Below are 26,948 nucleotides of genomic sequence, written 5' to 3' on the forward strand. Positions count from 1 at the left end.
TCTTAAAATCGATTTTTAACCGTGAATTCATGGTGGCATGATTTACATTTTTCTCAATTCGGCCAAAAATTAGCCATCATGGCTTCACGGTTAAAAGTCGATTTTACGAATGTGTAGGCCAAAAATTGACATTTAAGTGGTAAGGTGGGTAAGGTTCAGAATTCGAAATATTCGTCGAATTCACGTTGCTTTATTTTCTCGTGAAAGAGCATATTTTTCAACAGTTATCAACGATTTAGTTTCTGTAGAAGTAGAGCAGATATGCAAAAAAAACTACCTCACCTCCTAATAGATTGTAATAGTATATTATTGACAAATAGGAGGAAACCTCTAATAGCAATACGCTCTATTCATTGTGTAATCGAAAAAGAGAAAACCGACGTAGGGGAACGGTAAATTTTCCTGTCAATTTCAAAGGAAACTCTCTGTTTATAAGTGCTAGGACAATAATCATTTGGGGAACATCGTGCGTATACAATAAAATAGCCGAGGCAATTGTGTGTCGTAACAACAATTCTATGCAAAAAGACAACACCGGTCGACCATGACCATGATTCATTATAGTATAAACTCCAGACGTTAAGAAAAGGAAATTATGCCTCTCTCTGAACATAAATTACTTACATGAGTGAAATAGTAATATTTTACTGATGCTCCTCGTTCAGTCATTCCTTGAGCGTATTCGTTTGTTGGACATATGAAAAAGTGATCACCAACCGCTTGACCAACCTGATATTGATTCTGGTAACCATCGGCAACGCTCTCCCAATTCGTGTACTGGAAATAGTAAATCACACAATCAAATAAATTAGAGCTGACAGTGCCACGACAAAGTCAAATAAATTTTAATCACACTCGAATCAATACCAGTCTAATAATAGGCTAATCAAATTGGTGATGTTCCAACTTTACATCTTACTTATTGTGTACAAGAGCTGAATGAAACCAAACGAAAAGTCGAATTATTCATCTTCGTGTATAGTAACTGAACTGAACCTAAATTTAGCCCATTCTGAATATTTAGTTGTTTGTTGAGAGATAGGTAAGAAGCATACAAATTGCAAATAAGGGAAGTAAAATCTGATGTCATTCGAATTTGGTTTATGTTAGATTGTCTATTCCATACCCATAACAATTAGATAGGAGGATTTGAACAGAACAATGTGAATGAACCATCATCTTCTCGTTCAGTTTATAACAGAAACGGCAGTACATTAATTACTGAAAATCTCCTCAAAGATAGAAAAGAAATGATCACACAGATTTTTCACTTTATTATAAATACTGACGGTTATAGGGTAAACAGGTAAGTTACGAGCAAGAAACTAAAATAATTTGCCTTGTCATCGACCTGTTTACCCTATGCTTTAAAGTGGAACTTATGAAATGGTTACCTGAAATATTATGGTTTCACGTTCGGCCTCCGATGCTTTACTGAATATTGTGTTCATTATTTCAAGGAATTTCTCTCGCGGTAACGCTGTCGGTGAATCTTTTTCGAAGTAGTCAATGAAGTCGTACAGCAGGAAGTAGGTTCCTGTATAAATAGTAAGGAAAATAAATTTAATTTGCGTTTTTGGTATCAGGGATAGTTGCAGGGGTCACAAGTTCGCATGATATGCTGCTGATCCAGTTTCAGAGCTGTAGCCCGTATACTAAAAGCACAGCCTTCCTAAAAAAATTCTCATTCGCAATGCTTCAATACTGAAACAGAACTTCATGGACTGATTCAACGCACTTCAAGGAAAAGTGTTTCGACTGACATCTGCCAGCCAAACAGTGTTACAGTGTTAAAATTTGTTTGATACACTGTCCAATTTCAGTACTCCATTAATTCATAGTACCACTCTTGCTTGAAGTGCGCTGACTGATTGCATATTTCATGCTCCACATAGCCAGCCATCCATAGACAATATTACTCCAAGTGACCCAAACCTCACACCAATAACGTATAAGTTGTACTAGTCCATTACACGTGCTGCTGTCGAAGAAAATTACGTAGACTTTCGTAGAACGTTTCAACAATTTCCACGAATAAGGTTAACATTTTCACAAAAACCGAATTACTACGAACATTATAGTCGTGCTATTCTACAGGAGATATCATCAATATGACGACAAATCCACTGTTTGTTATACGCTTTCGAATTGTAAAACAAGAAATCCAATGACCCATTGTTGCTTGTTTAACTACAACCAATTATTCGATATCAACAAATAAAAATTCACCTTTAAACACACATTGTTTGCTTGTTCGCATTTTCTTTATACACTCTCACACACAGTCTGGTCAATGTTGCACAATAAAAACCGTGTCTGTGGCACACGATATTACTAGTTCCTTCAGTTTACTCAGCGTTGATTTATTTAACGTTGTCACGAGACTTATTGTAGCGCACCGACTCGTGTTTAACTTAAAGGTGTATAATTTCTCCTTATGCGTTCATTAATAATGTAAGAAAATTTGCAGTGCGATAAGCTTTAATAAAGTAAATTCCCCATAAATGGCCTATTTGCCTCAACATTTGAATTGTCGGTTATTAGTGAACAGCTTTACTGCTTTACTATGATCAATGCCTTTCCAGCTATCCATTATTTTGCATTTCAATTGTTTCTGTTGTAGAATGTGAGGGGTCAGACACAAACCGTCCATAAGACTATGACTTTCAATCAAGGGAATAACAAATAAGCCGACGGCAATTTCGGAATAAATTATTCCTTATTAATACATTCGAATGGTATACATTGTAATAGTATACGGACTATACGAATTAAATGAATTAAGGAACATCATTTTGCTGTTAACCCATCTAAATCTACATAGTTAGACCTTAACTTCTTGTCGGTAAGTTTTGATAATAAAACTTTTTGAAATGGTCAGACTCTGATTGTTTAAAGTAAAATGCAATCAACATTACAATGACACCGGGGGTCATCTCCCGCAGAGGGCAAGCATATTATCATTCTCATTACAAAACGTTTCTTAGACTTATTTCGGTAGAATTATCCACATAAAATCGAATTATCCTGAGTTCATCGCCTATTTGCCATTACCAGTCGCAGTCGAAAACAGATGACACAAGTCGTCTGCAAAAGTTCAATGTCGGGGACAGGCTTATTTATATGTGAATAGAGAAATTTTTTGGGTGTTTATCAGTTTTATTTAACTCTCCTGTTGGTCAGAAAGCAAAATCAACTTGAGGAAAATTCAAGTCTATTTACCGTACTTGTAGTTCAATGAAACCTTATTTTCGTTAGACCATTTGGTTTAAAGAAGAAGGGGACGCAATACAAAACGTATATAATAGCACTTTTCTAGTCACAAACTCGTTAAACAAAAATTGTCGAGCTAGGCATTTCTTTGCAATCGTCTTTTGAAATTGCCTGAGGAAATTCCAGAAGATTCAAGAAATGGCCGAGAATTCAAGAAATTTGTTTCCCAAAAAAGTCCTCTTTTCACCATGGAAGTCGGAACCTTCTGCGATCATTTCGTAAGGAAAGGCATTGCATACTTTAACGGACTTTTTTTTAATTTCCATCTCCACGTGACTAATATTCCAGGCCCTTGTGTCTGAAAAAATGGCACCGTTTGCCAAGAATGTACTGAAAAGGTTGATTTTCGAAAAATAAAATTTGTTCCACAACTTTTCATTCTTAATCATGTATGATGATAATTGAAAGCTCGAAAACGTAAAGCGATCGGATTGACACAAGGGACCCGACTATACGTACACCCGAAGAATTCTCACAATTTTATAGTCTGTGTGAAACATAGTCCTGACTCTAGGTATGTTACAAACTGTCACATCACACAAAACTTAACGAGCGGGCTGTCTCGTTAGTATTCATCGTATAATTACAATTCAACAATGTCAACGTTAAATGGATTTACATATAAATCTGAAAATATCAAATAAATGAAAAATTAAATTGTTGCGCATTAATATCAAAAGGCAATACACCTTAGACAGTCATGATGGTATACATGGTATTCCTTTAAGAAAATCTTCAATTTATCGTTACGAGCGTTATATATTTTCGTTTAAATTTAATAACATTGAAATATCTTAATCTAACTCATATAATACCGGATAAAAATGTTTAAACACACGGTACGTTCACCTGTTACTCAACACACATAAAATATGAATCGAAAACGTGCACCAAAGGCGAAAACCTCCTGAAAATTCGTTAAACTCGCAATATTTTCTTTACGTCGTCGTGCTCTTCTTCTTCAGTTTTTTTTTTATTTTATTTTTTATTTTTGTTAAACCACCTCATTCCCAGGCTCCGAATAAATGAAATTTGTATCCAAGGTAAACAAACATTGAAAAATTATGCGGGCTGGTATATAAAACCATCAAGCATAGCTGCGAGAAACGTATATTATGTACAATCATTTTATGCGCCTAATAATTGAACTAAATAACAATACCAGACATTTTTGCACTACGATTTCACCGGAGCTGGCGTTCAGCAAATTCTATGTTACATGTAATGGAGAAACCTCGTTTTGCGTTCAGCAAATTCTATGAGTCGTACAGTTGTTGACAAAACAGTCCGAACCTACCCATATACGATACAGCTTTTACTAGAACAAGATGAAGAAGAAGAAGAAGAAGAAAAAAAAAACTGGCTCGTAGTACATAGTATAGTAAAAGCGTATTTCGTCGTTGTTGTTGTTTTTTTTTTCGTCCCATGTGTATACGCCTACACAATGTCTGGCTGGGAATAATCAACCCGAAGAGGTGTGTATTATGTACTCTCTTGCTGTTCTATGTACTTATCAGCATGCTATACAAGTGAACACACTGATCGAAAGCTTATTTCAACATTGTACACAATTCTGGTGTTGCGTTGCGGGGTGGCGGATGATTTTTTTTTTCTTCTGTGTTGTGTGATGTGCTGAACGTAAAATATCTTTTGTGTGAATGTTTTGTGGATTACTTTAATACGCCACAGTCGACTATGAAATTGATCTTTGATATAGAAAGGTGAAAACATCAAATGAACGCAATTAAATGTTGGGTGCACACATACACACCCACCACACACACAACAAGTTTATGTACAACGATTCCTTGAGACAGGATTTTCATTCCACATTAATGTTATTCGAATTGGCGAGAATGCGAGAATATATATATTTCTGCGGTAAAATACGTCTACAAAATCAATAGTTGATCATAGATAGACTTCTGCTCAAACTAAGTGTGTTGTATATCTGTCTGTATACCTATAAAATACACGTATAATATGCGAAACAATCGACAAAACAATAGGATAAACTCGAAGGTAGAATCGATAATAAATATTATTATGTCGAATATGTCCACTCCACAAATATAAAAGGCATCTGAATTGTTTTATTTTGTTATGGTTTCTCCCCTTCAACGGCAACAACTTTATTCGAGAGACCGAACATTTTCGTACTGGAACCGCAAACCCCGAACCCTCATTAACGTCTCACGAACGCATATGAAAGCAGTAGAAAATCAGTCAATAAAATGAAAAAAATAGCGGCCACTCCAGAAGAATACATTAGTCCCTCAATCCTAACAAGAATAAAATTTAAAAAAAAATGTAAAAATATGCCGCCGTCACCGCACATGAAATTCAATTATATTGAGCTCCATAAGCTGAACGAAAACTCTTTTCTAACAGTTACTCCCTCCAGTCTTACCCTAAAATTTCTCCATGTCAACCTAGCAGTATACGGTTCTATTCATATACAAATTCAAAAATAAATAAACAAAAATCAACAAAATCCACAAAGCCACAACAACATGTTGAAAATTTAGTTGAAGCTTTTCAATCAGATGTGACAGCCGCAAGCTAAAAGTGACCGGATTTTCGGTATGGAATTTCATTCCCTATTCAAATTGTTCTGTTCATCCATCAAGTTAGAAGAGTTATAGAATGGAACCTAATTCAGAAGATCGAGCAATAAAGCAACAATTTGACACAGTCAAATTATTTTGAACTTTTCTAAGCATTTGCCTATGTCTGACTACCTGCTCGCTAATTGTAAGGTGAACTTTGTGCCATATCATTTGGAATTCAAACACACATTTCGGTTGAATTGTCAGATGTTTTATTTTGGTGTGCGTGTTTCTGGTCTGGCCGACGACGGATCTGCTTTCAACGTTCAGCGCTTAGTTTGAACTGTGTCGTGTAATCCAATATTATCAGCCAGCGTTTGTATAAATTTATGTATAACAGCAGTTAAATATATATAATACCCAACACCACCTAAGCATACCACACTATTTTATACATCAAGCATAACAAAGGGTTTGGGGTAATGTTTTTACCTTCATATTATATCGTTCTCCCCACAATCACATGGATACCATATATGCCCGTTGATATATAAATATAAGCTTGTTGTATATAGTATGATATGTGTGCACAGACACAGAAACCCAGCGGAAATAGAGATGGACGGAGTTCAAGGTCGTTGCTTATCATTGGCTGGGATAGAAAAGAGGCTTTTTCGATCGGTATAATATTTTTTTTTCTTCATATTATTGCTCTATATAAAGTAAAGTGTGTTGATGTATGTATATATTTGATGATTTCTGCAATTCCTTTACGTTAACAATAATAACTGCACTGTGTCTACCCTACAACTGCTTTCAGATATCCGGTTTCAGATCAATTTTATTTTATTTTTTGCTTCGAAAGAATGTTTTATGCCAATAAATAATTGAATCTAGTTACCCCCTTGAGTTCATAACTTTTCCGATCGAAAATTCGTGGATTTTCTTCGAGCTGAATAAATTTTTAATAAAATAATTACGGAACGGAATAACTAGGCTTTGCGGGTAATATATGGCGTTGTGGTTGGATTAGTATTAGTTTGTTTGTGGATGACATAACTAAAACAGTAGAAGTTTGTATTTTATTGATTAATAGTTATACGGTTCGGGGTTTTCGGAATATTGTATAAAGTCATCATTTATATAGGTCGTGCTTATCATTTAGATTATTGCCGTGATGGAAGATGGATAGATAGAATTAAATTGGAGTTTTCGTATAGCATAAATATCTATGTTTATTAGTGGCGGATTTTTTTTTCGTTGGGTTTCTCTCTAAATATTACTTTTATTTTGGATAAACATATATATAGAGAGACAAGGTGTATGCATACACGACATATGACCATATTGAAATTGATTAGATTTTTTTTCTCTGATGAAAGCAAAGGTAAAAGCTTTTTTCATTCGATAGAATGGCATGGTTACAAGACAGTAATTATCAACTTAAATGATATCTGGGCCACCGAAAAACCTATACGGACTTATTATCCAAACGAAAAAAATACATGGTGAAACACGTACGGTTGGCCTCGTGGGAGGCAGGTACGCTGAGAGCGATTATTTCGATTTGAACGTTTCAGTTCAAGAGTGGAATTTTATGTATACCTGACTTTGTATCGGGCATATATATGTTTGGTCATGATTAAACCCGGATATAGAAATTATTCTGCGGTTTATGCGGGCTAGCCGCACAGTTGACAGCTTGGATTCTCGTATGTTTACCGTTAGGAAGATTTTTATTGAAACCGAAATGTCATGTCACGAGTACTGTTAAATGCACAGTCCAGTTCTGCAGACGTTTATACAACACTGCAGGCTTTTTATCCTCTCGGTTATTCGGTTAATTCACCTATGTATGTGATATATAGAAAGCTTCAGATTTAGTGTTTGTGACTGGAGTAGAGGTATTTGGGTATTTGAACTGAGGCTTTTGTGTGACCGGTCAAATAGATGCAGAATAATTGTAAATCTATTGTGAGACTGCGGTTGAGTAGTTTTCTTTTGTTTACGAAGGAAAAATTGAGGAGATCATGGATTACACCTGCCTGTTGAGTAAGGTTCATTCACCTGCAATGTTAGCAGCGCACTTCACCGCTCAAACAATGAAAAATCCTCCCACTTTCCCCACTTGTCATTGTAAGCGAAGCGTAAACAGCGGAAGTGCGATCTTCTCTTAATACGTTGTGTACTCCTCATGTTAAAGAGCTCGTCAAAACATCTTACAGTGAGGCCGATAAATTTGATGACGTTTAAGGTCGTTTGTTTGACCCAAACATTCCATGAACATTTTTATGAATTGTAATTCAACGATGGTGACATTTAATATTTGCTAATTTGCGTTTACTGCCCAAGGCTTCAAATGTTGATGTACATAATAAATCGAACGTCACATTTAAATCAACTAGAAAATGATACTTTGTATTAAAATGTGGGATAAAATGCCGTATCTTTCCCAATTCGAATGTTTTCTTACTCATTGATTGAATAAAACCCACCTACATACCGTTTGTAATGTACGTTTCAGATGAAATAACAGATATGAACGTTCGCACTCACCTTCATCCTTATTGCTTCCAACGAGAATGTCAATTTCACTCAAGTCCGCCTCTGCCAACATTGTCATTGGATCCGCTGGCATGAAATCACCATCGACGGTTGAGAGTTCCACTGTTGCACCGAAATTGTTTTCGCATCGACACTACGCATACACGCCAACACAATCCCTGGAGATTCCTATCAAAAATCAATAGAATTGCAACCACTGCCTTCCCTTACAAAATATGAAGTCCTTACCCTCAACATCGATGAATTACAGTTACAATCGTCAATCAATGACATGCCAATTTCGACAGCACGCTCACCCGACATATGCGACCATGGCGCATTCAACGTACCTGATTGTAAAATGCCGCGTCTAGCTAGGCCTCTTGTCACGGGCGACAATAAATGTAGATTTACTGCACTACCACCAGCTGATTCGCCAAATAATGTAATCTACAAAATTGGAATGGAACGATGAGTAGGAACATTACTGGCCATTGTGTGTGAGACATACTTGGTCCGGATCACCACCGAATCCTCGTGCATTGTCTTTCAACCATCGAATAGCCAATGCTTGATCCCACATACCAACGTTACCTGTACACAAAGTAATGCCATTATTACTACTCGCTCAACCAACTGTTTATTTTAAGAAAATGTTTGGGGTTTAACTTCAGCGAAGGGTATTGCACAACCGAAAAATAAACTCAGACCTAAGCCTTTAGATTTTAAATCTTCTGTATAAAATATGCTTTAACAATGTATAGCAGAGAAAATTGTAAAGAAAGTTTTTTTGTCTTTACCATTTTGGCAAACATATGCAAATACACTTTCAAATTTTAAAGGTAAACGTACCTTAGATGCCGGAAAGGGAAAATTAAATTTTATTTTTCGATGAACTTGCACATGACAAGAAATAACTTCGATAGTTCAAACAAATCAGTTCTACATCATCATTAGGATGGAGCAGATCTAAAATTCAATTTCGAAAATTGTTATCTAAATTACAATATCTACGATTCATGCAGGTCTTCATGCAAAATCCGTAAGGAAACTTTTCCGAAATGTAGTTAAATTATTGTGAATGTTAACCGAATCCGTGTCACGCTGCAGTCATACAGTTTTGCTACAACCATATCCGCTTATGTGACAGTAGAAACCATATTAAGACATAGAAGCGGTACGTCTGTTTGAATGGATGAAACAGCTGAAGGAACAACTGACAACAAATCTATTGTAGATTTGTAAGAGGCCTCGAGTTCAATCTGAAGTGACAGGCGAAATGAAAGTCAAAGGAGATTCTACTGCTTTTCCTTCGTAAAAAAACCTTTTTTTCGTATCTAAGCTGTTACCGTTTCTCTCATTTTAAATGCTATTTCAAACGGCAAATGAGAGAAATCAGAGAAACCGAGGAGAACAGTTTTGATACTAAAGTGGGATTTTTTACATGTGCGATCAGTAAAAGTAATCCCAATTATAACTTCAAATTCAAAGATATGGACAGTCTTTGCCCATATATTCTGTCAATAAGTTCATGAAATGAAAGCCTGTTCATCAGGTCGAGAGCTTTGACACTCGGAGAGATGTAGTTACTACACCCTAGCTGATTGAGATATGGGCCCGAACAGAGAAAAATTCTACTTTTTCTGTGTTTGACCAAAAAAATGACTTTCGATTCTTTTGGAAAATTAGGGAAAAACTTGAGAAAACATGAAAAGATGTTATTCCAAAAATAGTCCCTGTCATTGCATCTTGATGATTCTGGTGAACATGTTTAAGTTTAACCGATTTCTTTAAGAGTGATATCGCCAAAACTTCACTTGATTTTTTTAACTTTAACTTTTTTCACCCACTATCGTTTCACATATAAATGAACCCAGTGCTTTTGTGCTGCAAGCCAAAAGGAAAAAATCTGCATTTTGGCACCAACCTTTTTTCCAAGACTTCTGTAGGCTTGCAGCACAAAAGTACTGGGTTCATTTTTATGTGAAACGATAGTGGGTGAGGCCAGCTACAACACCCCATACTCAGGTCAGTGGAACATCGAAGCTGCAGGTAGGCAGACTCTCCGAACATTCACTATATTCTTAGTCATCACTCTTGTGGATGTACTCGCACCAGCCAGTATGTATACTCTATCTGTAGGTCTTTCCAAGGCCAACATTCATACAACATTACAACAATTTAAAATAATTCTTTCTTGAGCTATTGCCGAAAAACTGTTTTCGATACCCTCTGACATGTCTTAACTTTTGAACGCTTTTCACAGAAAATATTTTTTTCTTTGAAAAAGTGAAAGATATATGTTTCCTAGAATTGAAAGACGAATCCAACTAGCTCATTAAAATCGGAGACCGCTCGTTCCCCAATCGCCTGAAGTCTTGGCGAAATCACTCTTAAACAGAAATATTTTGATGAGAATATTTCAATGCAAAAATTGTTTGTGTTGCTTTTCATACAGACGACCACTAAAATGAAAATTTATTTTTTGCACCACCCTAATCGTCATCATCGTTTGTGCTATTTACATAAAATATAGAAAAATTAAATTTTCAAAACGAACTTTCTTCAGTGCTATTCAAACATTTTACGTTGATCAATTCAATGTAATGTTGAAGATAATTTCATTTGTTAGTAAAATAAAGTCCCGTTATTTAATTACGTAGCTCAAATTAAATTTTAGGATGACCTACTATATACGCAAAGAAAGAAAGAAAATACCCCGCTCGTTTATAAATCCATAAAATAATTTTTCATCCAAATATCATTTCACGTCATTTTGTGCTAATTATAATTTCGCAAAGTAATTAAGCTAAATTACCTGGCGCTTCGTCCTCATTTCCCGGTAACATTGGTGACAGATACAAAAATCCAAATGCACCGACACGATACTAATTTACAAATTAATAGTCACCGATTAGAAGGTTTTATTAGTTTTTATTTGATTGATGGTCGGTATGATGATGTGCTATCTAAGTGTAGCGTGTAGTGTGTGTTTATCGGACAGTAAATTGAGATTTACTTACCTCTACTTATTGCACTAGTACACTGAGATACTTCACGACTATGAAGTAACCAATATATTTGTTGCGCACTAGTACAGTAAGTAAAGCTACGCTCCGTCGAATAATACAAAATAAGTGAGTTATTACAACCCGAACGAACACGGTCGGGATGGTTCATCATTGCAAGATTTTAATTCTATTTTTCAACATAATAACCTTGCACTTTATAATAACCTCGGTAATAACTCACTTACATTAGCAACGACAATGTAAACTACAAATTATACCTGCATCGATGCAACAATCACGTTTCCAACCGCAGCCAATATTTCCGCATTATAAATATCTAATGTTGACGATCCACTCATGAAGCCACCTCCATATAACCAAATTAACATTGGAAGGCCAGTTTTCGATTGACTCTCTTCATCGCTCATGTGTTCGGAATCGGCTGAATGCTGTTAAGGGAATGCATTTTTATTTACAATTTGATAAAATCTAGCGTTAATATTCGGACACTAACTTCAATGCCTCCGTTAGCACCGCGTCCATGTCGCAATTTCGGTTTCACTGGTGCCCAAACATTTAAATACAGACAATCTTCCGATGTATTTGTGTTGGGGTTCCACATATCCTCTCCTTGAAATCCGGGAAAGTACTCATACCTGCAATGAAGAAAGAATAAATGAATGGGTGGGTTTATGCAGAAATAAGATATAACGCAATTTCACTTCCTGGAATCAAATGTTTTAACAGAATCGATGGCATTCACATAGGTTTTAATCATCGTAATATTGAAAACAAAATGTTTTTCTAAAACACTCCCGTGAGATTCTCGTAAAAAACAACATATTGAAGTCATTTAATCGAGAAATCGAGTTCTTTGGGAATTGATAGAAGACAGATTAAAAAAAAAACAATTTTTAACGTTGGAAATATCTATGGAAATACCATTAGCTTATATGCTCCCTGAGCATCACATTGATTTTGTACCACGTTAAATTTAAATCACAACAAGAACATCTATCTGATCAGTCAAAAAGTTGATAATCAAACGACTTTCCTCTAATTTTATAGCGAAAAACAATGACCTTTGGAGCTTACACCAGTTATAATTTGAAATATTTTTTGGGACATAGGAACGGCGAGAGTATTTCCGGTGTCCTACGGCTTTCTTATCTTCGAAAATGTTTTCGGGATCCTCAATTCACAAAGAAATACTTTTGGTTTTATTTTTTATAGCTTCTGTACTTCCTAGATAACTTGCCAATCCCCACACAACATTTCCCACCACTGTATAACATATGAAACAGGCAAGAAAGGATTCATGCTCACCTCATTTCATAAAAATATATTTCATGGCAATCATATGAAACTATTTTGTTGTGAAACTACCCTGGACCATAATCATTGTAAAACTATATAAGTTGTCCTAAGACGCATCGACAACACTTTCATCTAGTATTGTCAATATTTCCACTCATAGCGTAACTCTACAGATTTACATTCTTACAAGGAGAGTCAGTAGTTTTTATTGTGTCCACGAATCTAAATTTTATTACAAAGTTCTAACAAAATAAAAAGCTTTTTACTCGAAAAAAATTGCTCTAAGTGATTCGGCTACGAAATCAAGACGACTTATATTGTCATATTTGTGTACAGCCCTTAACAGTATAACAGCATCCTGGTGAATAGTAGATGTGTCTTGCCACAATCTTAGAATTGCAAAAATAACCAATTTATTTTCAAAAAAAGGCGCGTTTGGTGTCGCTTTAATGGGAAAGGAACGAGCTTGGAGACAAAAATAAGACTTGGTTAGTTTAGCGACGGAACCAAGCTCAAAAAATTCACCAATGACCCCGACGTAGATCATAAAGGTTTTGAATTTTCGAGGTCACATTTTAAATTTAAAAAGAAATTCTCTGGAGCTTCATTCAACATAACAATATTTTGAGGCAAAATTGCAGTTTAGTGGAACAACTCCGATTTGGTCGAAAGTGGTGGGGATCGACGCGGGGAGGTTCCCTGATGACGAAAAACCACTTTTTAGGGCGCGGAAGCCCCTCCCTGAGTCACCAGGGCTCTCCAAAGTTTCCTTTTTTTTATTGAATTTTCGGTATTTTTTTATGGAATCGACAACGGTAGGTCACCTGATGACGAAAAACCACTTTTTGAAGCGCGGAAGCCCCTTACTAAGCCACCAGGGCCCGTAAGTTAATAATGTTCCTGAACGGCAACATTCGAAAGTTTGGAAAGCGAGTTCCTAACCAGTAAAAAGAAGTTTTTGTTTAGTTCCTTACGTGTTTGTAGTCTTCGTCATTTCGTACAAGGAAAATGAAGTTTTTTACTACGGACAGTGTTGTCGTCTTTATTTCGTACAATGAAGTTTAATTTTTAGAAGTCGTCATTTTGTACAAGGAAAATGAAGTTTTATTTTTAGTTGTACCGACTAAGGAGGGCCCTGGTGGCTAAGTAAGGGGCTTTCGCGCCCCAAATTTTCTTATTCCGTTATCAGGTTGTCGATTCTCAAAAAAAAAATACCGAAAATTCAATAAAAAAAGGAAACTTCGGAGGGCCCTGGTGACTCAGGGAGGGGCTTCCGCGCCCCAAAAAGTGGTTTTTCGTCATCAGTGAACCTCCCCGCGTCGATCCCCACCACTTTCGACCAAATCGGAGTTGTTCCACTAAACTGCAATTTAGCCTATTTTGAGGCTAGCTAAACACAAGAACATTTTACGTGTAAAAATTAAGGGGACACCCCGTCATTTAAATATCATGTGATAATCGGCACATTATATGTTAACGAATCGAAATTGCATCTAAGTGACGTTTATAAATTTTCGCCCTCACCACTGACTTTTTCAATTTCAATTATATCAAAAATTATATCAAAAAAGCTTTCTCACCATTTCTGCAATCCGTTCTCTACGATTTTATGTCGATATTCTGATGACTAAACTTTATTCTTTCTGTCTGACTTCAGAACGTTTCTATCCTTGAACTTCCAGTTAGCTTATTCAAATAAAAATGAAAATTTTACCATTCTACGTGCTTTTTCATTACAGAAAAATCGATTTCCTTTCCACGGATGTTTTTTTGTTGCTTTTGGTCTTTATTATAGATAACTACATTTTGCATTAAGAATTTTTTATTTTAGCTTAGATAATATTCGAAAAGGATTTTATTGCAGAAAAACACCGCTGTCATAAAATTCAAATTATTCTGTCTCTATGGAAAAGGGCGAGATGATGTGCCTACGTTTTATATCGCTGAATAGGAGTTCATAAAAAGCTCTATATTATACAGCTCTGAAACGTAGACTGTAACCATCGAATGGAAAATTAATCTTTAAATACTGACGGATATTAAATTGAATTTGTCTTGTCACTAAAAAAAAATGAAACAGAGGACTAGAGTAAACACGCAATGTAAGTTTTCCTTTAGAATTTTCCAACAGTTGTTATTATTATCAAGATACATCCTTCTTAAAGAAGGTGAATGTAAAACAGCAATGTAAAGAAAATGCTGTTATACGCTCTGTATATTCTGAATAAAATTCAATGCATTAAATAAAAGAAGGAAGGACAACGATACTCATATTATTATATGTAGTCTGTACAAGTACAAAGTAACCGTCGAAAATGTAGGTTATAACGTTAGTTGCAGAAGATAAATCTCTGGATGAAATATTTGTATACTACCACATTTCCTTATGGCAATGCACATGATGTGAGTAAAAAATCAGTCGAAAACCCCATCAAGGATAAAGTGCATAACTCTGGTCTTGTGCATTCACTGCGAAAACATTTGATGGTGCATTGTGCTTCTGAATACAAACCATTTTACATTGAATTCCTATCTCATGTCTAAACCCATCAAAATTACGTCACAAATGACAAATGATTCAACTTTATGTTTTGAAAATCCCTTTATTTCAGGCGATTTTTTAAACAGGTTTTCTCTCGCGGTGCACTTGAGTAACACAATAAAAACTATAGGAACTACAAAAACAATGAGAAACAATTAAAAAATGAAATCTTTAAAATTCAATAGATTTTGGCATGTGGTAGAATTGTAAGCTCGTACAGATTACAAGTACAAGTTAGGTGTCATTGGGATCATATATGGAAAAAACCTATAAGTTTTCATGGAAGAATGATGTCCACATATGTTTTTGGTTCCCCTTCTCCCTCATACAGGGATTACTTCCAAATAGTAATTCCTTAAAGAATTATATTTTTAATTACAGCTACGAATTGAACAAATATAATTCCTTGAGGGATTTGAGAGTAAACAATGATATGACAATCACATTGAGAATCACAATCACGAATTTGCTTGATAGCATACAGAATTGTGATCTTGTCACCTTGTAATTTGCATTTCACATAAATACATTTTCATCCCATTTTCATCCCATTTTTAAGATTAAAAAAGAATTGCAGCAATATCGATGACTGGAGTGCTGAAGGTTCCGGGTTCAAATCTTGATGGGTAAACAATATTTCTTATTTCTGATTCAAAACACTTTCTCAATTAATAATCACAGATGTCACCACATATGAAAAACTTTTTGGATTTTGGATTAAGGTATGGAAAGAACAAATTTCTGAGGGAATTAAATCTTCATTTTAGAAAAGATTCGGTCGCGTTTATCTGTTTCTAAAAATAGATTTTTAAATGAAAACCTCCTAAGGTTACAAACCAAAGAAAATTTTGAAAGGCTGCTACGTCAACATAACAACTTGGAACTTGGTGTTGCAGACTCGTTAGAGAAAGCTTGTTAAAAAGCCTCATTATTTATACACTTAAAGTATGAATTCGCTTCCATTTGAAATTTTTCTAAAATTTGTTTCCTTCATTGAAATTTTTAACCGAAGAAATCAAACTCCTCCAAATATAAATTAGATGCTAGAGCAATGCTCTAATAGAGCATCCAATATGTTCACTGCTTTCGCTTTAAATATTTAAAGAGAACTCAAACGAAATTCTGAAAATATTGTTGTTGATTGCTTGTCACTCAAGCTAATTTCATTAAAAATTCAATAAAAAACGGAGGTGTAAAAACATAATCATATCAAAGCCGACGTTCCCTTCCTTAAGATTTTTTTTAGAATGTTTTCCGTTTTTATTATTTCGACAAATTGATAAAAATGGGACAATGTGAGGCTGTGGAGTGATAATTAGTTGTTAAAGCGAGATCACTCATACTCAAATCAATTATTTAATTAATTAACATCGTTCGGCCGGCTTCACCGCTTGTTCGGAGTAAATACTTACTTATATAAGTAAATATATTAAAGTAAATGACCGCATACAATGTTGCATTGTTACTCTATTATTTTTGATTTAATTTCTCATTTCGAAAGCCCTCAATTCCCTTTTTTATCTGTGCATGTCATAATAGGTAACAACATGACTGTAATCATACTTAATTAATTAACAATTTATTTCAACAAATTTGAAAACACATTAATTAAATCGGGCATTAATTGTCATATATGCTTATCATATGGAACTACCGTATTACATTCACTACAGAATCGATATGGAAATTTATTTATACACTGTGCAGTGCACACTGCATACGCTTTCACGTTTTAAATTGTAAAACCAAATCATTGTCTTACTCTCTATATTTTCGATAGATTTTTCGAGGTTTGGAGTCTTTGTAAGTCTCCACATCCCTCTATATATCAAAAGAAGTAACAGATTTATTGACTATAAAAGAGAGTCTGCATCGAAGACGCATTTGTCGTTTGTAACGAACAGTGTAATTGGAATGTATGAACTGGCATGAGTACGATTCAACCAATAATTTGTTCATTTATTCAGGAGTAATACTGTTATAAAAACAGTAGACCGTATCGACACGACTTCATTAATTTCAGATAAAATCAAAATCAGTCTATCTGATTCGTAGCAGTTCGTATATTTTTATTAAATATGAATTTGAATAATTTACTGAGTTCATGTGCATTTGTGGTGTTTTTGGTATGTTTAATGGATAAAATGTAGACTGCAAATGGTAAGATCGAGAAATTGTTTTACAAGATTCCAAACATAATCATCAATGCTGTGTATCTACTCATCGATTTTGTAACACAAAATGCATTGGAAACGACATATTACGCACAATTCAACTACACTGGTCCCACTGCCGAAGGACTATCATGTTACTCGGTTCAAGGTTCTGAAAGAACAGGTTAGGACACTTACGAGGGCGGGTGACACCGAAATCGATAAACGCACTCAGTACAGATTGTGTGTGAAATCAACTTGAAGAAAATGTTTTTTAGGAAAATTTGGAATTTTGTTTTTGTGACGTTGCCTTTTTCATATAAACTTAGTAGCCGCTGAACTCAACTTTTGTGTCACCGCAACTCAGAGTTGTCTTAACCTGGTTCCTTCAGAACCTTGACTCGGTTTACTAATGTGATGGGAATTTTCAGTTGAAGTAAATGAACAAAATTTGAAGCGAAACAAACAGCAGATGCAATTAATTGTGAATTTTGTTTCATGGTTAACTTTTAGATCTTGAACATGTGACGCATTCATTTACTATTTACTGTACATGGATACATATGAGTTGTTGGTCCGAGCAATGTATAATTCGAATAATACACAATCAGATCCTATTTGGACTACTGACTCGGGTATTTTCAATTACAAAGAACTAAGTTTTCGTAGAAAAGGCACAGTCACCATTCGCCAACGACAACGAACGAAATTGTTTGCTCATATAACACGGGTAGTTGAATCATCAGGATTTTTTAGATCCCGATGTGCAAATAAATTGCGACCATGTGAAGATATGGCAACAAAGTGAGCATTGAAAGACCTTAATGTCTACGTCTAACTTAATCTTACAGGAATTTTAATATAAACCTCAAACCTGGCGGACTGAAGTATTGTCCCAACATAGATGAATTAGACATTCCGATAGATGCATTTAAAGATGTATCTTAACTGCATTAAGTTTCCTAATTAGTGTTGAAATATTTCGACATCATCGTGTATTTTCAAGATTATTTAGAACAAATGCTGTAACCTAACTTATGCTAAGCATTTTCTATCGAATGAGAGGTTTCCAACAAGAGCCGGAGGCGTATTTCCATGCTTGGATTGAAATGAACCACATATTTGCATTGATTAATGATTTTGGCTTTTGTGTACTATGGTTGTCTTTTCTACCGCACAAAGTACAAACAAAAATTTTGTTTGTGTCATAAATTTAGGAAAACTGAGGGCAAGACTAAAGCTCTAAAGACTCTTGTGACTTTCAGATAAAAATTGCTTTGCTTAATTGTAACCAACGCACTGCAAGCATGAGTTACCGTAGTTACAGCTGTCAAATAGAGTATTATTTTCAATGAATTTTGTAAAACATTTCTTTAGATTTCCAAATACACTGTCCATTTTCTGTGCTCTATATATACTACCACTCTTGCTTGAAGTGCGTTGCTGTCACCAAAATGAAAATTTATGTTTACATACCGTTCTTGAACGCATGTGGGCGGCAAACGTGTAGCATCCAGAACGCCATGCCACGGTTCGGCTGGAAGTGGCTTACGAAAACGTAATGCATCGATGGGTGGCTTTGCAAACGGAACGCCGGTAAACACATGCACTTCACGACCCTCAACTTTGACCGAACGACCGCGGATGGGACCTGAACTGGTTTGCACCACCAGACGATCGATTATCCCGTACACAGATGTTATAGCTTGGGCACATATCAGTAATCTAACGAGCGGCACTAATTGCGTGAACATAATTGAGGTGGTTGAATAAAAATAGAAAATATTTTTTCTCCCTTTCCTTTCTTTTGATTTTACTATTTTTCTCCACTTTTCTACTTTAAAAACCTCGCGTGTTACAGAACGAGTGATACGTTGAACTATTTTTTTAAATGATTTGTTTTTATCATTTTTTTTACTGACTACATTATAATTTTAAGTTTGTTGTCTGTCGTTTTCCTTTTTTTGTTTTGGTATTTTATTTCGAACACTTTATGATTGGTAAATCTGTAAATTAGTTAGACACAAAAAATCATTATTTGAATTATTTACAATTATTAATACGTTTTGCTTGCAAGCATCGGTTTAATTACTGATTGTATAATGCAAGTTCACCGCACTGAAACTATCGAATAACACCCGTATATATTACACACAGAATGTATCACACTCTCTTGTCCGTTTAAATCAGAGCCCTTTTTTATATTTTAATATTTATACTGACTGCTGACAATAAACAAATCTACGTCACGCCGGAAGAATATTAACTGTGAGAATAATTTTGTTTCGTTTTGTGACTAAGCGAGAGTAATATGGTTGAACATTAAGTATATGGATGAACAATGTTCATTGAACACACTTGATTCAATGTTAATTGGATGTAGTTTTTCGATAAGAAGTGTTTTTTTGTCTCTACAAAGTGCAGGCGTTATCAAGTTTTTTGCTGGCGACTATATGGAAAGTTTAGAAGGTTCTTCGATTGGTTCAACACATTTTTTTAAAATTGAGAATCACTTACAGTGCACGTGTAAGTGTACTGAATTTTACATGCTACATGCGTCGAAAACCGTACTTTTCATAGTTCAAGTACTTTTTTGAATGCCCTCAGCATGTAAAATCCATTATAACATACTATTACATGACTAAGGACGAAAAGATGAAAATTGGAGTTTTCGTGTGAATTTTGTTGATCTAAGGCGTAGCCGAGGTCAATCATCACACTAAAACGAAAATTTTCATTTTTTTTCCCGAGTTATATAATGTATTTTACAGGGCGTTGAAAGTAGTGTCTGAAACATGAAAACTACGGTTTTCGACGCATGTAGCATGTAATAGTATTTTACACGACTAGGGATAAAAAGATGAAAAGTAGAGTTTTCGTGTGAATTTTGTTGATCCGAGGCGAAGCCGAGGTCAATAAACACACGAAAACGAGACTTTTCATTTTTATCCCGAGTTATGTAATGGATTTTACATGCTGAGGGCGTCGAAAGTAGTGCTTGAAACATGAAAAGTACGGTTTTCGACGCATGTAGCATGTAAATTGATTTTTATCTGTTTTGAGCTTAATCGTAACAACCGAGTAGAGGTCGGTATAAAAAGGTCAAACTTTGATGCTGCCATCAGCTTGGACTTTGCGAGACCGACATCGCAATTTTGATGATAAAGAGATTAATATACCACGATAAAATACCAGTTCTGGGTGACAGAGAACGAGGAAGACTGTTCAAATTGATGACGTTGCATCCGGACAATCTTTCTATTCGTTCCACATACATTGCATCACATAAGAGTTGCACTTTCTTTAAATTTTTTCCATTCCGAACGTACAGAATGAATTTGGATTCACTACACTCTTTTACGTTTATTTTGTTGACAACATGTGGAACGATGTGGAACAAATGAACCACACAAAAAAGTTTATTTGAGTTCAGGTGTCAAAATCATCCTAATGTGCAGTCAGACTCAGACTGGCCATTTTGAACGATCGAGCGCTGTCCGAGAAGCCGTTAGTTTTGTACATGCAGCTTTATTCGAGATTTTTTTTTACCTATCGCTTCGAAGATTCAGTTCGGCCCTGAATATCTGAATAAGTAATCTAGAAACTTTGAGCTAAGTCAATTTCTTAAACGAAAAAAGATTTGAAACGAACAAAATTTATTTATTCAACGAGGGAAGAAAAGTTGGAAATTGCATTTCGAGGGTGTCGTCACCCGAGAAAATGCAATTTTCAGCTTTTTCCGGGGTAAACCCAACGATTTTCACAACAAAGGCTTCCGAAGTTTCAGCTGAGGTGAAAAAATGACTTCTTTCTCGCCTGTCTTATAATATGGCATAGGCTGCAAGCGAGATTTCTAACCGAGACTTGAAATCGTGTTTATACATGTGAATCACGTAATCATGCGAATCCTTTTACATTTAACGTCAGCTCTTCCGTTCCACACCGCAGCTTTTCCTACGAAATATTGGTAAAAAATAGAACATTTCAACGAAAATTCTTCAAAAGCACGGCAGAGTAAAATAAACCAGGCAGGAGCGGTTCATTTTCGAAACGTCAAATAAGGGACCTAATACATGGGATGAAAATGAACTCAAATGAACACTGACATAAATTGAAAAATTTTATTCGCAAAATATCAAGGGCTACTAGATTATTCAGGTCCCTAGTCAAACAAGCGCTCCTGCCTGGTTAACTTTACTCTGTCGTGTTCAAAAGCGGTCTTAAATTGGGATATGGACGTTTGTTTACTATAGAAACACCGAGATAAAGTCAGCCATTTCACCGCATGAGCAGAACAAACAGGTTTATTCGGTGTTCCGCATTTGAAGCCTGGTTAACTTGTAATAATTATAAATCTTGAGATTTCATTGATGAGAAGGATTAGGTGGATATGTCTATTATCTTCTTATCACGTATCACATAACTGACTACATAAAAGGGTCGTTGTAAACTGTCAATCACAAGTTCCTTCTTCACGTTATAAGAAAATACAGTTGAAAAAGCTTAAACACTATGTCATATCCATACTGTCTTTCACCTTCAATTCATGTTTGCCCGGAACTATTTGGAACAATTCAGTTCTCATTTTTTACCTGGAACATATCATGCAGTTTTCTTTTGCCATGTGGATACACACCCATGAATATTTTACAAAATGCAAAGAAAAGTTTACATTCAAAGTAACAAAATCAATACCATTCACAGACGGAATATATTCAGGGTCGTATATAATGTGACAAATCGATAGACGAGAGAAAATGTTTGTTTCAAAAAAAAGTCATTCCGACTTCGATGATATGTAGTGTGATTACTGATTATATGGACATAAGAACATAAATGTTCATGTTTCATAAGTACCTGTAATTATGTGGTGAAAGCCGATGTAAATTTCATGATTAATTTACATGAAATGAACGAAAAAAAGAAGTGTGTAGCAGCAGTAGCTACACATCGCTTATTAAGCTTTGTTCAACAGGTTCGTACATGTGTAACTTTCGAAAATATTTCCCTGTACTCACACTCTACTAGAAAAGCACCAGCTATTTACGTGTTATAACAGAGAAACACATACAAAAAAGAAGGTAAAAGTAAATTGCTCGTGGAAATTCTATTGTGCCTATTACAATATTATGGCTAGACATTTTTTTACTTCTTTCATAATAGAAAATTGTAATCAGTACCTTGCCACAAGTGCCTTCTTTTTGGGGAAAATTGAAGCAGTAATATCTACCAGAGTATTTAAAAATTGTAACAGCAACGACCTCTGATCGTATAAATAGCAAAATGTGTGCTAGATCTAATGAAGTAAAAGATTTTTTATCAGAAGTAGTAAAAGTAGTTTTTTTTACAAATGGTTAAGGAAGGGAAACTACAAGGGGTAGACTTCGAAGTCGGAGAAGATTGGCAGTTGAAGATGTTATCTTAAAGAAGATTCATCGACTTCTTCTAAAAACGCAACGAAGCATCGAGTAAAACAGTAAGTCAAAATAAGTGAAAATCTCCATCTATGTATATGAAGTTCACTGCAAACTTTGTCTGGACATAAAGGTAAACGAGTCATGTATATATACATTATACATAAAGAGTCGGTAAACTCCTGTTGTCTTGGAACGAATTTTTTGTTTTGTTTTGTTTGAACACTAAAACAAACCAGAATCAGAAAACCTTTTTCTAAGTAAAAACACGACTAACCTAATTATGTAAGCTCTTCGTCTGGATAACTATGGCTTTCGCTATTTTTGTTTACTATTTATTAAAGAAATCGTTGTGTGTATATTCCAATACAACTCAGCAATATTTCACACACCAGGCGAATAGATTTTCTTTTTACCGTGAAGTATTTTTTTTTCGTCTTTCTCAACTCATTTGCCACACCCAAGATTTGTTTTGTTCAATAAGGATATTAACATACAAAACAAAATTAAAATAAATCAATTCCCATTGGGCGATTCATTTTTCACTTTTCGGTATAGTGAAACATAGTTTGAGTTTATGGACTTTCTTTATACCACAGTGTGTCGCGTCTATATAATTTCGACTAATAGATTGGACATTGTGATTGTGTATGGGAGAGACTCGAGTTTGTACCTCAAAAAACATTATTTCCTGGCTGTGTTGTCTGTACTGACCAAGGAGGGAAAATTTTACGACAATAAATTTATTTGAATAGGACCTAGTATGAGGTTATTGGGGGGAAGTCAAGAGTAGGAAGTTAAGTCAAAAGTTCTTCCTTAGTCCCAAAAAAAACTTGCATTGGTTCATTGGTCTTCATGTAATCCGTTGTAATCGTATGGATTCAATCCGATAAAACTCACAAAAATTGCACTTTCCAAAACGTTCGCTTAACATCGTTACATTACATAAGTGCCAAGCAAAAAATTTCTTTCGTTTTGAACGGTTTAATGAAAATATGTAGGGGATCTGTGATAATAATAAAAACAGCGGGCCTATGAATATATACATTTCTGTTAGCACCTACTTAAATATGCGACCAAAGTCGTTCAGCATAAGCTCATCTTGTGTAAAATCTTGTTCAAGGACACTTTTTTTGCCATTGTGATATCTGGTTGAGAAATCATTGACATTGAATTAATTAAATAGCGCACTACATAGGAGATGATACAAACGGACAAAAAGTTGTTCGAAACAGGAAAAAAATTGTTTTTTTTACTTCTGGTAACATTGTTCATAAAATGTGAATCCATCAATCATCATGTATGGCATAACTGAATAGTATTCAACGTAAAAATAAAAAAAAACAAAAAGCTCTATAATCCATCTAAAAGCATTGCTATAGTAATGATGTCCTCCCCCTCTTTTAACAACACACAAAAAATGTAATAAAAGTAATTCCGAAGCGAGTGTACATATAAATACGAACAAACAACTATCTAAAATTGAATTTAAACTAATTTAAAGACCCGCAACCATGAACGAAAAAAATAAAATCAAACACAAACTGCAAACTCCGTTGTTACAATCAAAACAAAAACTTTTTTTTTCATTTCAACCAAACACAGAGGAGAAAGAGAGTAAGAGAGATGAAGATTAAGTAAAATTTTAAAGTAAAATTTCAACTTGTTATTCATATTGAATTATGCAGATAATCCGAATCCAAAATTTAATCACATTAAATTCAGACTCCGGACGAAAACACTAATTTTCATTTCTCTGGTTGTGTTTCTTTCGGTTTTTTAAATTCCATAACCATAGTAGGGTATATATATGGAGGTGTGTAATAGCGAGAAGACGATGATTATACGTGCTGTACTGTACATAATAATAAACTTTGATCAAAGCTTTTTGCCAGTTTAGTTAAATTTTCACACCCGTTAACCGGTATGAGAACTTGAAATCGTAACAGAAATTTGTTTTCTTATCAATTTGTTTTTTTTTTCCTTATCGGTTCTTCTTTTACACTGACTGTTACCAGAAGCACCGTTGAAAATGATCGAAAAATATTATCAAAGATGAAGTCAAAATATTTATTGCTGTACAGGCCTAGTTACACTCTATTTGCGAATAAACAAGCAGATATAATCCAGACTAAGAATGCTTCTCAGTCGTAGTTATAAATCTTATATATTTCTTAAACAGCCAACATTTCTTCCGACAAAATTGCTATAAACTGAGTAATTATTTCGTGTGGCTACACATTAATTCGACATGATCAATTTGTACAATTTGCAATTTTATTTTTTAAGTAGAGAAAAAGATGTATGTCGTTCGTTCTGTGCATAAATATTCATTTCATGTTCTCTTTTTTTACTGTGTGTGCAACCTTGGGAACACTTCACAAAAATTAATATTATTCCGGAGAACTTTTTTTTAAATATCATCAGCTTCACTGGGAACGGACCAAATGAAATCGTTTAATTGTTTCAGTATATGACAAATGCTGGAATTAATTCAAATATTACGTCGCCTCTTTTTCTGCTCTGGCCAAAAACATAAACTTAAAAATCGAGTAACTGAAATTCAGGTGATAGAATTCATAAAAAAAGGGATTCTACTATTTCACACTCTAGATGTTATCGAACCACACACACACAAACACACACAAATTTATGAAGAATTAGCAATTTTTTTTGGTTAAATACAATTTTGTCACTTAAAGAAAATATTCAACTGATTGAAGCTTTAGCAAAAACTTTTTTTTTACTTTCTTTTTTTATTAAACTTTTTTTTTGTTGTATTTATGGGATGTGTATAATATATGCGGTTAAACGAATACGTTCAAAATGTTCTGTCTGTAACAATCAACGGCTCAAATAAAACTGAAATATTGTCGGGCTGCAAAATGAGTAGTACCTACCGAATTATAATCAACAAAACATTTTCTAAACAGACACGAAGAAAAATATTGTGTATTCTGACTTTGATTATACATATCTACTTATATTTTTCGGTATAGTGATGTATACACATCCATCCATACAGCCGTAATATAGTGAGAGAAGAATATGCGCCCTGCGCGCAAAATATTCTAATGTTGCGTAGAATTGAGGTAGAACATGATGGGGAGAATATCCAGTATTGTAACGCCAGGATGAATAGATAGAGATAGGCCAGATAGCTATATACACATATGCCTGCTAGCGTTTGAATTTTATTTTGAAGAACCACATGTTTCACAGAATTGTAACGCACACATCAGATATGTGATATGTATACACACGGGGTACATTATATATATGAAAGTTATAATATAAAGATACGACCCCGGCTTATCAAATGGGGGTATTTAAGAAGAAAAATGTTTTATTATTAATTGTCGTAAAGCGCAAAGCAGGTCGAAAAGCACATCATAACCAGTTATGAACACACGTGTAAGTTATTAGATTCCTTTTGAAAAAAAGGTATAAAATTGACATTGAAAAGAATTTAGAACGACTCACATCACGAGTGTATAATGAAGTGACTAAACTTATTTGAACCGAATGGTCTCCTCATTAAACTATGTTTCGTGTTTACTGTCCGTTATGAACGTAATAGTGCAACTATAAACACGGCTGAATAGTTAACAGGCGGATTAGTAGATTGTAAATTTTAGATCATATCGGTTATAGTCCACGGTGGCCCTCAAGTGGAAAAAAGAGAAAGTGAAAGGGTACCCAAAAGCTGAGCATTGCTGGTGTTGGTAGTAAAGAAACCTTAGAGGAAACAACAAACCACACCGCAATGTCTGAGCTGATCCCTTCTCATACAACATTTTTTGAATTTCGGTTTTTTGTTTTCCGAATTTTGTATGGATTTTCATCAAGCAAAAAAAATTTGTTTTGAAAGATTACCCAAAAAAAGAGTATTGTTAGGAGTGATGGGACCTCAGAGGATTCAGAAAAATCGTTCACTATATTTGAGCTGATACTTCAAAAAAAAGAAGACGTTACGACATGTTGCAGATCTAAAAATCTGTTTCGTTGTTTACTGGTTTTGTGTGCATTTCGCATGTATTTTTACATGGAGAAATCAGAAACAGTAAACGTGTCGGTTTTCAAAATTCCATGTGTGTATGAGAAGAAAATGGTAAAATTAACTTTTGAATAGAAACTTGTACTTA

The 26,948-nt window shown here is 34.8% G+C and overlaps 1 protein-coding gene across 1 annotated transcript; it reads right to left on the reverse strand.

The window, feature by feature from the left end:
* Positions 1-624: 624 nt before the first annotated feature.
* Positions 625-25,682, reverse strand: LOC119080403 (acetylcholinesterase-like; the record flags this gene model as incomplete). The annotated part of the gene is given in 11 exon segments (XM_037188736.1): positions 625-777; positions 1,395-1,537; positions 8,379-8,483; positions 8,486-8,555; positions 8,616-8,816; positions 8,878-8,960; positions 11,185-11,254; positions 11,656-11,826; positions 11,892-12,033; positions 18,866-19,395; positions 25,551-25,682. Coding segments are annotated over 10 exon segments (1,416 nt in total), but the record flags the coding sequence as incomplete, so codon positions are not given.
* Between the last annotated feature and the right edge of the window lie 1,266 nt (positions 25,683-26,948).

Source organism: Bradysia coprophila, chromosome X (genome assembly GCF_014529535.1).
Source record: "Bradysia coprophila strain Holo2 chromosome X, BU_Bcop_v1, whole genome shotgun sequence".
In the NCBI taxonomy this organism is placed as follows: Eukaryota; Metazoa; Arthropoda; class Insecta; order Diptera; family Sciaridae; genus Bradysia; species Bradysia coprophila.